We start from the raw sequence: 10,437 nt of genomic DNA on the forward strand, positions 1-10,437 counted from the left end.
GCGTACTATGTTCTCATGAGCCATTTATACTGTAACAATCTAAATTGTTTATTTATTGATTGGGTATAAGCTTTAGTAGTGTTAGTAGCGAACAAATCTTTTGAGTGAATGTAGGGAACGGAACTGAAAGTGGCGCTGTGTCACTCACTCACTCAGGGCAGAGGAGTTGATTCACGTTTAGTAACCGTACTGCTAAAATTAGCGCTGTGTTGCTACCATCCGTGTAGCATCACGTTAAGTGATTTTACTCCACAGTAAAAGTCACTCACGTTAGCGAACGTGATTCTCATTCACGCTGATTCAGTGACAGCGCGAACGTGATTCACGTCCTCAACAGGTCGTTTGCAAACGAGGGACGCCAGGACGTGAATCACGTTGGCGCTGTCTGTCACTCACTCACGATTCGCGTCGCTGAGGACATGATTCTTGTTCACTGTGCTGAAAGTGGCGCTGTGTCACTCACTCAGGGCAGAGGAGTTGATTTACGTTTAGTAACCGTACTGCTAAAATTAGCGCTGTGTTGCTAACATCTGTGTAGCATCATGTTAAGTGATTTTACTGTGAACAGAGGACACTTGCACCGTGTAATAATTTTAGTGCATGTATACCACTCAAAGCAGCGCTGCGTCTCCCGCAAATGATTGTGTACTATAGTCCGTGAACGCACCGTCTCTCAGTAAGTGAACATGAACCTCAGGGCTGAATCATGAACTGAATGACGGATCGTTTGGCTGCTTATCAGTTCAGGGAGTTCGAGAGCACTGAACGATTCGGTGAACAAATCTTTAGAACAAGTAAGGGATAATGCCCGACGAGGTGTCCATAAACAGGGGTTAATGGATGACACGGAGGCCTAAGAACCGTCCGACGCTGCGCCTCCGCGAAGTCCATTAGATATTAAGGATCTGGTTAGGACATTAATTTTGCTCATACTAATAAAGCTTCTGAGCTGAAGAAATGTATTACATATTTTCATCTATCTTCTTCACATGACATCATGCTGTCTGAGTTAGGTGGATACAGATCCTGATTTTTTTATAGTCCCTTTGATGCCCATTGTCTTAATGCAGCACCTGCTCTTCACAGTGTGAAACGTTGGTTTCCCCAAAGGTGGACGGTACAGACATAATAGATTAGGTTCTTTAATGAATTGTCACACTTCTAACCTCACTTTGATAGTAACTATTGGATTAGTAGTTTGTTTCAGCAAATTTGGCCGTGTACTCAAACACTCCGATTCCATTAATTTCCATTGTGGAATAATTGCTGCGAATAGCTGGAATCGTTGTGAAATAAATCTAATAGATTTTGATTTTACTGCCCATTAATACCAAGTTATAACCAGACATTTTATACCTCCTTTGTTACATTATAGATGTAGCAGGGATATTCTAATCCTAGCTTGATTATTTTTCCATATGAATCCAATAACTTCTCAATTTTCCTAAAAAAGTCATCAGGTGGAGGCAGCAGAACATTCTGAAATATATACAGCATTGTTAATTTGTATTATGTATATCAAGGACAGTGACAGGGATGTCCATCTATCAATTGATTCCATTATTGCCCCCATTAAATCTAGGGTCTGTAATGTTGTTCAGAAACACATTTTGTTATACTGGGTGAAATGATCCTGCTATCCTGAGAGTAGTCAATACATTATGAATTCAGAAAAAGGAACGAAAATAATCGGACCTCTGTGGCAGCTGTAGGACTGAGAAAAAGCTGAACAATCCGTGCCATCCGGCCCGGATAGCATGGATTGGTCAGATGCCCTCATGTCTCGTTCTGTCCTTCCCTCCTCCGCGCGTGCACACGTTACGTTTCACTGTTGCCGGAAATATTCAGCACACTCCTCTGCAGAAATACGGAGTTGCAGGAGAAGACGTTCATTTGGTGTTACTTGTAACAGCTCACCTCGCTAAAAAGGCAAAGAAAAGAAAGTCTGAGGCAGAAAAGGCTGCGACGAAAAAGGCTCTGGATAAAGAAAGAAGTCGGACCGAGTCAACATCGGTGCGGCGTTTGAGCGGTGGAGACAACTGGGGCAGGTGAAGGGCTTGAAAAGTGATGCAGAGGTTGCTCTCTTTCTGTTGGACAGGTAATTATTTGTTTTGTTTCAGGGGGATTTGTTATTTTCATGAAATATGTGAGGTTTGCCAACTTGGCTACTTTTGTAGCTTGTATTAGCGCAATGCTAACGTTAGCTTCTTTGTGTGTTGTTTTTAGCCATGAGAATGGCTAATGAGTCGGCCCAGTTTCCACTGCGTTGCAGCTCCAATCCGGTTTTGCTCCGCCTTCCGGCAATCCCCACCGGTTGCGGTTTGAGTCCGCCACGGCGCAGTACGGTGGACAGCTGGCCTCGCGATGTGTGCTGGTGTCTACACGGAGTGTTTTATTTTGAAAAGTAACCGGTTGTAGTTTGTTATTTTGGCGCTTGACTTCCTGTCTGCTCCATGCTAAATTCAGCTGAATTGCTGCATCTTGCTCCGGCATCTCCTTCTCCCACTGCCAGATGCGCGTTTAAGTTTGTGGGGGAGTGGCTTTGGATGGAGCACTGACGGGATGGGGAAGAGGGGGTGGAACTTAAAGGAGGTGCCACTTTCAAATCTTGCTAGCTCTCTTGCTAGCTCTCCAGGATTGTAGACCCTTGCTTTAAAGGTTCATTGTTAGGTTAGACAGTAAGGCTAATTAAGACATAAGTGTGCACCACCCCCTCCCCCTGAAAATGTTTGTGATTTTAATATGCAAATGGCACATTTCTGAGTGTGACTAAACAAAAATCAGCATACTTTATCAAAAGTCAATGTCAAAACATCCTAGAGGCTTAAAGAGAATGACACATTTAATATTTAAAAAATTATCTTAACTCACGGAAATGTCTGGAACTCAAGAAAGTGTTGGGCGTCCTACCAGGACGCATGACACTGAAATAAAGAAGAACAAAAGACAGACATGAAAAACCTTTATTTTTTTTGTCTCTTAGCCTGGACGAGTATATTGCAAGCTCTCTTGTGTTGTTTTGCTGCAAGCTGCTTTCTGGCCAGCGCCTCCTCTTCTACCTTCACTCTTCTTGCTCGGCAGCACTTGAGGATGGCTGGCAGTCAAACTCCCTCCTTCGTTCCATCTCCTTTAGGGTTGCCTGTTTCCTCAGAGCTTTGTCCTCGGTTCCTGCCGACATGATGTTGTGGCACATCCTTTGGTCCACTGGCCCACTGGCCCATACTTCAGGTCTTTTAAACATCTCCACTGCCGTCTGCTTCTGGGTCAGCAAGGTGTGTTTCACAGTTCGGATGACACTCAGATAGCGATTTCACACTGGCAGGGCTCCGGCACGGTTCTGGTTCGCGAACGCAAATTTGAACCAGCCAGCGCGTTCAGACTGAATAAATAATTGGTTCGGAACGGGAAATGTCAGTTCGCAGTGGAACCTAAAAATAGTTGGTTTTTCCTTGCGAACCGTGACATCATCAGTGGGCGTGTCGAGCAGGAGAGCAGGAAGGAGAAGGAAAGAAAGCAGAGAAGACAATGGAGAAGAAAAATGTTCAGTGGTCGGCAGAAGAAACAAAGTGTTTGGTGGCGATCTGGGCATCACCTGAATTCCAGGAGAAACTAGAGACCTCTACAAGAAAGAGCAAATTATATAGCGAACTTTCAGAAGAGATGGCCAAGGCTGGGTTCACCCGAACGCCAGACCAAATAATTAATAAACTTAAAAAACTAAAGAAGGACTACAGGGACACAAAAAAAGACCTGAGCAAAAGTGGAGCTGGACGTGGGGATACAGGTGATTCTTACGAGCTGCTTGACAGCGTTATGGGTCACAGACCAGCTAACCAGGTGACAGGGGCACTGAATTCCGCCACAGCTGCCACAACAATTGATGAGCCCGGGTCTTCCATAGACGATGGCGGTAGGTTGACTACACACCAATCCTTGAAATATTAATAAGTTCAGATAGGCCAACTTATGTCGATTAAAACTAGAACGGCCAGGACGGTCATTTTGACCGTTTTTTCAAATTTATATGTGCAATAACTCTTTGAATGAAAAAAATGCAATGCAGCCCTTCCACGACTTTTCCTAAAAGTGTTTGAATTTTAATTTTAAATAGTTTTTATATAAATTACACAAAAGACAAATGAAACATGATAGGTTATACCTATTCCGGCCATAAGCGGTCATATTGACCGCACATCATTTCGCGGTTTTCATTGTTTCATTTTTCGTGCGGTTTGCTGCTCTCTTTGTCTCTCTTGTCTCTAACTTTGTTAGCGGTCTCCAGCTGTGCTTCTTTGCGATTGCAATTGAGTGATGAATGCCTTCATTGTGGAATGATATTTTTTTTAAAACGAAATAATACCAAAATGTACATTTTAACAGGTTTAATTTCGTTTTTTGTTGACCGCTAGATTTTAAACTCCATAATCTCTTATGTAAACACCAGACAAGAGAGACAAAGAGAGCAGCAAACCGCGCGAAAAATGAAACGATGAAAGCCGCGAAATGATGTGCGGTCAATATGACCGCTTATGGCCGGAATAGGTATTGCAATGAATAGGCATTCATTGCATTTTTTTCATTCAAAAAAGTTATTGCACATATAAATTTGAAAACGGTCAAAATGACCGTCCTGGCCGTTCTAGTGTTAACATTATACAGTGAACATCATTCATGAATTATTGCAGTTATACTAATTGTTATAGACATTATTTCACCATTATTAATGCACCATTATGGTTGAAAGTAGTGCATCAGTGAGATCTAAACAGTAATTGCACAGATGAAGACATAGCAAGGATATTTTAGTAATAATAAAACAGTATGCAGTGTGTCAAATAGGCCATATCTAAGTCTGATGAATAATCTGATTTAACATCGCCTTCAGAATTATCCGACACCGACACCAACAGTGAGCCCTCCACCAGCAGACATGACACCAGTGCTGCTTCTGAGGAGAGAGAAATCCCTGACCAGAGGCAAGCAAGGAAAAAAGGAAGTAAGTATTTGGGGCGACACCCCCTTTCTAGTGATGATGATGATAATTTATGAAGATTGCTTTGGATTTCAATGTAAATCACCCCTGGTTATATTTAAACTAACATATAGTTCAGGTGCATATTGAATCTGTCCTGTCTTCCTGACCTCAGGCGCCACCAGGGAAAATGATTTCTGCATTGCTTAATACCAGCTTTCTGTAACCCAGGAAAAAGGAAGAGCGATGACAACCTGGATCTTCTTGATTACCTGGCGAAGTCAGAAGAGAGGGCGGAGGCGAGAAAGGAGAGGATGATGCAGCAGATGCAGCAGAGCACCTCTTCTCTGCTGGGGTTGGTGGAGAGGATGGTCTCTGCCATAGAAGGTGTCAACAACCCTAATCAGGGACAGTGTTGAAGATTTACATTTGCACTTTACTTTAATTTCACTGTTACTCATGTTCAGAAAACTGACATGTTTTTTAAGCCAAGTTTGTTGTGTTGATGTTTCATTGTTTACATTTTATATTTGACAGTTTACATTTTACACTTGAAAGTTTACAGTTTACATTTTTATGTTAACTTTATATAAAGTTAAGATGGTGTTAATATATGATAATATATGTTAACATATTTATGTTTAAAAATGAAGATTTGACCAGACAGACATCTGCACAATCTGTCATACTGTATATATTTTGTAAGAAAGACATGACACTTTTACTTTTTAAATCAGACCTTTGCTGTTTGTGTTTATTTAGATTGTTGAAACAAAGGCACTGTATGAAAAAGGACCTTCTGTTAATAAAAAAAATGTGTGAACATAAATGCCACATCTCTCTCAACAACAAAAGCAAAACAGTACAACAACTATTTGTATAACTATACAAATGTGAGATTATGGTCTCTGTTTGATGCAGTCAGCTGTTGACATGTTCATGACAGGTGAGTACAGAAACTATGCAGGAACGACTACAGTATGTGCTAACAACAGCACCATAACTAATAAATAAAGCAGGTCAAAACTGACAACAAATTATCTTAACTAACTCTGTCATTAAAATGTGACCTCATTTTCAGGTCAGGTGAGAAGGCATAAAAAAAAAAAATGGAAAACAAATACTGTACAATATAATCTGGTGATCATTCAAGAGTTGAAATATTCGAGCAGTGCAGCTCTCACATCAGCTCCTTCCTGGTGATGTTCCTGTAACATGCAAACAGGTGGCTGCACATTCTCCATCACTGTAGGGCCTTCCAGGTAACGATCGCCATGCTCTTCACAAATGTTGTGCAACACACAACATGCTAGGACCATCTTCTTGGTGAGGTCCAGTTGGGAGTCATTCCTCTTCAGGAGACACCTCCATCGGCCTTTCAATTTCCCAAAGGTGGTCTCCACAATTGCCCTGGCGCTGCTGAGTCTGGCGTTGTAGTTGTGCTGCTCCTGGGTCAGTCGGCCTGTATCAGAAAAAGGCTTCATCAGCCAAGGTTGCAGTGGGTAGGCAGGGTCTCCGATTATGTAGTGTCCTACATCACGTCCAGCAATATTGACAGTATGCTGTTTGAAGAACTGTCCGTCATTTACAATTTCCCAGAAATGGGACTGTCTGAGCACACGTGCATCATGTACACTGCCAGGGAAGCCTACACACACGTCCCAGAACAGACCCTTGCCATCAACAACACCCTGCAAGATGATGGAGTGCCATCCCTTTCTGTTATGAAAGTCGCGTGGGAACACTTCAGGTGCTAAAATGGGGATGTGGCTGCCGTCTATTGCTCCAACACACTGAGGTGCCCCCCACCTGTTGTCAAAAAATGTAGCCATCTCCATCAACTTTCTGGCATCAGGGGTCTTGATGTGGTCAGGAAGCAGCACCTTGATGACAGCATAGCAGAAGTCCTGCACACAACGGCATACAGTTGAAACACCAACGCCAAAAAGGTGACTCACACTCCTGTACTCATTGTTGGTGGCCAGTCTCCACAGGGCGATGGCGATCCGTTTATTGACGGGCATGGGCAGACGGTAGTTGGTGGTCTTCCTTTGCAGGACGGGGCTTAGACGACGGCAGATGTAGCTAAAAGACTCCCGCGACACTCTAAAGTTCCTCATGAACATGTCGTTGTTGAAGCCAGGAACAACACCATCCCACCACTCCTGTGAACGGGGATGTGCCCACACCCTCTGTCTTCTTCTCATGGCGTTTATGATTGCCTGTAGAGTTAAAAGTTCCATTAAATTTATGTTTTCTTCCCATGCTTTGTTTGATACGTCGTAGGCTAACAGTTAGCCAGGCTAACGTTAGCTACGTCTGCATAACTGTTATAACCGTTATAACGTTAAACATATAAATATACTTTTTACATACCATTCGCCTTATACGTAATCGTCTTCTACGTCTTGTCATCATCAATTGGTGCATGTTGGCGTGTTGGATGTGAGTAAATAGCTGCAGTAATAAAACAAACGCTCGCAAATAATCCACCCGACCTGCCATTTTGCCATTGCTGTGTTTACTTCCGCCTGTGCGACGCGGAATGACGTCCTCCAACTTTGGTTCCACTTAAACTGGTGTGAAAGCAGGCTGGTTCGCCAGACAGCACCAAGGTTCTGAGACTCCAGAACCGAACCAGTGCCAGAACCAGAACCGTGCCAGTGTGAAACCGCTAAGAGTGGAAATGTTCACGCTGCCACTTCTCGAGTTGATGATTTCAGACATAAGACTGAATGAAGACTCCACCAGTGGCCCATGGAACACCGACAACACTGCCTTTACTGCCATTCTGAGACCTGGGTACCTTCCCGTTTCAAAGACAGCTGCCCACCAGCTGACAGCATCATCTCCTTCTCTGAAAGTTGGCAGGTTCTGGTCTATGCCATACTGGAGAACCTAGGATAAGATAAGAACCATTTAATTATCCCACCAGGGATATTTAACCTCTGCAGCAGCAAAATATAGGGTTTAAAAATAAACAGCAACAATAAATATCAAAAGCATCCACACAAGACTCACAAACAAGCATTACATACTAACATAAGGGAAGTGCATTATCCAGCTAACCTCTTCCTGAACATCCACATCAGCAGGGAGAAACTGGTTTAACATCTCCACCAGTCGTCTCAGCAGACTTCCAGTCTTTGAGTGCCCCCATGCAATAGGGTCAACAGCAGAAAGGCACTGCAGGGTCATGCTCTCCAGTGGCAGCTTGTTCTGCAGGTTTTCCCCACATGCGATGTATCCCTGGAGCACTTGGTCCAGCAAGGGCAACATGCAAGGAAGTTGGTGAAAACCTGCAGCTGCTTGTCATGCAACTTGTGCACAAGGGCATCACGACTCTGAGGAAGTAGTAATATTGTGCAAGTGAGAGATGAATATGAATTTCCACCATACAAGCAGAGTAGGACACAGCTAGTTACACTGGTAGCATAAAATAAAAGATGTTAAAGTACTGCTGGGGTAGCATTTAAAACTATCCAAGCTTTATGATACAACATGGTTGTGAAACAGTATTTCAATATACCTGGAATACCATGACGTATTCTTTCAGAATAGCCAGGACACCTGTGTAGACACTGAGACGGAGCTCCTTTTTGGTGTCTTCATGCCACAGTTTCTTGACCAACCGCTGCTTTCAGTCTCTGCCCTGCTGTGTCATTCCTGGAAGAGAATATATCAAAGCTCTTGTTTGTTGATTTACCAAAGCAAATGTCAGATAGTGAACATGCAGGCCAATGTTGACACACCATAGACATTCCCATTAATTTGTCCACATTATCCAGCCAATCTACAACCGCAATTGATCGATTTACCTTTCCCGCTGAGGTCCTGTGACCTGAATGCATCTCTGGGCCTTTTCATTCACATGGTGAGCAGCATAGAGTTGTTCCAAAGGTTCTTTGTAGAGAGCCTTGTCTTCTTCATTCATGAACCCAAAGTACAGGACCTTGTAAGCAGGAACATGGTCTGAGTGCTGAGTCCAACATCATAACATGACAGCCAATGATGCTGGACGAATCTCTTTGGAGTTGATCCAGGAATGCACATGTATTCACAGATCTCATGGAGGTTAGCCCGCTGACAAACAAAAAGAACACATGTCTCAAGTTATGATTCAGTCCCATATGATATTCATGAGTCAGAGGACAATAATAAGGCCATCTAATGGCCATCAAATGCCTAAAGTGTCAGCAGTTCAAATCCTGTCTCCTCCTGCCCACATGTCAAAATGTCTTTGGGCAAGAGACTGAAACCCAAATTGCTCCTAATGAGCAGGCTAGCTGCATGGCAGCTGCTGCCATTGGTGTGTGAGTGGGAGTGAATAAGACGCCATTGAGTGCTTTCAAGGTGGAAACAAGCTATAGAAGCGCTCCACACTCCTGTATGAATTTACCTGCTCAGAAGCCCACTTGTGATCAACATGAAGGTCACTGAAGAGCTGTTCTAGATGACTGTTGAAAGGACTGGAAAATCTCTTTGACGCATTATGAATGTGATGGCACGAGTCCCTGTGGATATCTAGAAGCTCTGGGCAGTGGTTGTGTCGCACTCTTGTTTCCAGGCCCGTCTTGCTGCCTCACATCACCGCACAGGAATCCATCATCAGTTTGTCACACCACAGAAACATGTGTCATTGACCACTGAGCCAAATTTGAAAGATAAAAAAATTGCCAAGTATATGAAATTAGGTCTCAAAATCATGGAAAAACAAGCACTTCTCTCTGCTGTGAAACGCTGGGGGCGTGTCAGTTAGAGGCGCTGGAACCACGCCCACGCAGGGAGGGGAGCCGCCTCCGTGTACTGTACAAGGACGCAACCTACAGTAACAATGGAAGCTGACAGCATCATCGGACAGACCCAGCCGGACCTGTTTGAGCCATAAGAGCCAGAAACTGACTCTGAGTCAGACACTCATAGTGCTCAGCCTCGTTCCTCACAGTCCATGTTTTTACATTACACACAAACGTTAAACCTCAGTCTACATACAATTCCTTGTCATAGCTATATTGGTGCACATAAAATATTACCAGAAGATCATCATTGTGCTGTCAGATGGACTCCGCTCAGGGAATGAGGCCAAATCATGTCATGATTAAATGCAATAACATTTGCTAACATTACATGGGCATGACAGGATGCACAATGTAAAATCACTTTCAGGATTTGCACCTTCAGCAAAATGCATTTAATTGCCCAAATGTACATTATTTATAACATACATAAGCACACATTTACACTTAGAGCTTAGATCTGGCCCAAAAAAAATCAAGACTGACTGACCGAGCCGAGCCCGTGCAGTGATGCCGGTAACGCGTTACTCTAATCTCACCACTTTTTCAGTGAGGAGTAATCTTACGCGGTAATATTACCGCCTAAGATAAGAACATAAAATTAGGTATAAAAAATTAGTATAGTATATAAGTATATCAAATTAGGTCTCAAAATCATGGAAAAACAAG

The 10,437-nt window shown here is 43.2% G+C and overlaps 2 protein-coding genes across 2 annotated transcripts; one reads left to right on the forward strand and one right to left on the reverse strand.

The window, feature by feature from the left end:
• The first annotated feature begins 3,510 nt into the window (after positions 1 to 3,510).
• Positions 3,511 to 5,391, forward strand: LOC115567168 (zinc finger and SCAN domain-containing protein 20-like). The gene is made up of 3 exons (XM_030393483.1): positions 3,511 to 3,910; positions 4,886 to 4,996; positions 5,204 to 5,391. Exons 1-3 carry the CDS (start codon positions 3,526 to 3,528, stop codon positions 5,389 to 5,391), a joined length of 684 nt encoding a protein of 227 aa, XP_030249343.1. The 5' UTR covers positions 3,511 to 3,525.
• Positions 5,392 to 5,691: 300 nt separating this feature from the next.
• Positions 5,692 to 8,972, reverse strand: LOC115567842 (protein ANTAGONIST OF LIKE HETEROCHROMATIN PROTEIN 1-like). The gene is made up of 5 exons (XM_030394692.1): positions 8,791 to 8,972; positions 8,502 to 8,638; positions 8,042 to 8,316; positions 7,349 to 7,870; positions 5,692 to 7,194 (listed from the first exon to the last, which is right to left on the reverse strand). Exons 4-5 carry the CDS (start codon positions 7,475 to 7,477, stop codon positions 6,121 to 6,123), a joined length of 1,203 nt encoding a protein of 400 aa, XP_030250552.1. The 5' UTR covers positions 7,478 to 7,870; positions 8,042 to 8,316; positions 8,502 to 8,638; positions 8,791 to 8,972; the 3' UTR covers positions 5,692 to 6,120.
• Positions 8,973 to 10,437: the final 1,465 nt, after the last annotated feature.

Source organism: Sparus aurata, chromosome 17, assembly GCF_900880675.1.
Source record: "Sparus aurata chromosome 17, fSpaAur1.1, whole genome shotgun sequence".
In the NCBI taxonomy this organism is placed as follows: Eukaryota; Metazoa; Chordata; class Actinopteri; order Spariformes; family Sparidae; genus Sparus; species Sparus aurata.

Excerpts from the sequence above, each read along its gene's own strand:
- LOC115567168 (XM_030393483.1), top strand. The coding sequence starts at position 3,526 with ATGGAGAAGAAAAATGTTCAGTGGTCGGCAGAAGAAACAAAGTGTTTG. Across the intron at positions 3,911-4,885 it reads GTCTTCCATAGACGATGGCG|AATTATCCGACACCGACACC; the intron begins GTAGGTTGACTA and ends CATCGCCTTCAG. Across the intron at positions 4,997-5,203 it reads GCAAGCAAGGAAAAAAGGAA|GAAAAAGGAAGAGCGATGAC; the intron begins GTAAGTATTTGG and ends TCTGTAACCCAG.
- LOC115567842 (XM_030394692.1), bottom strand. The coding sequence starts at position 7,477 with ATGGCAGGTCGGGTGGATTATTTGCGAGCGTTTGTTTTATTACTGCAG. Across the intron at positions 7,195-7,348 it reads GATTACGTATAAGGCGAATG|GCAATCATAAACGCCATGAG; the intron begins GTATGTAAAAAG and ends TTAACTCTACAG.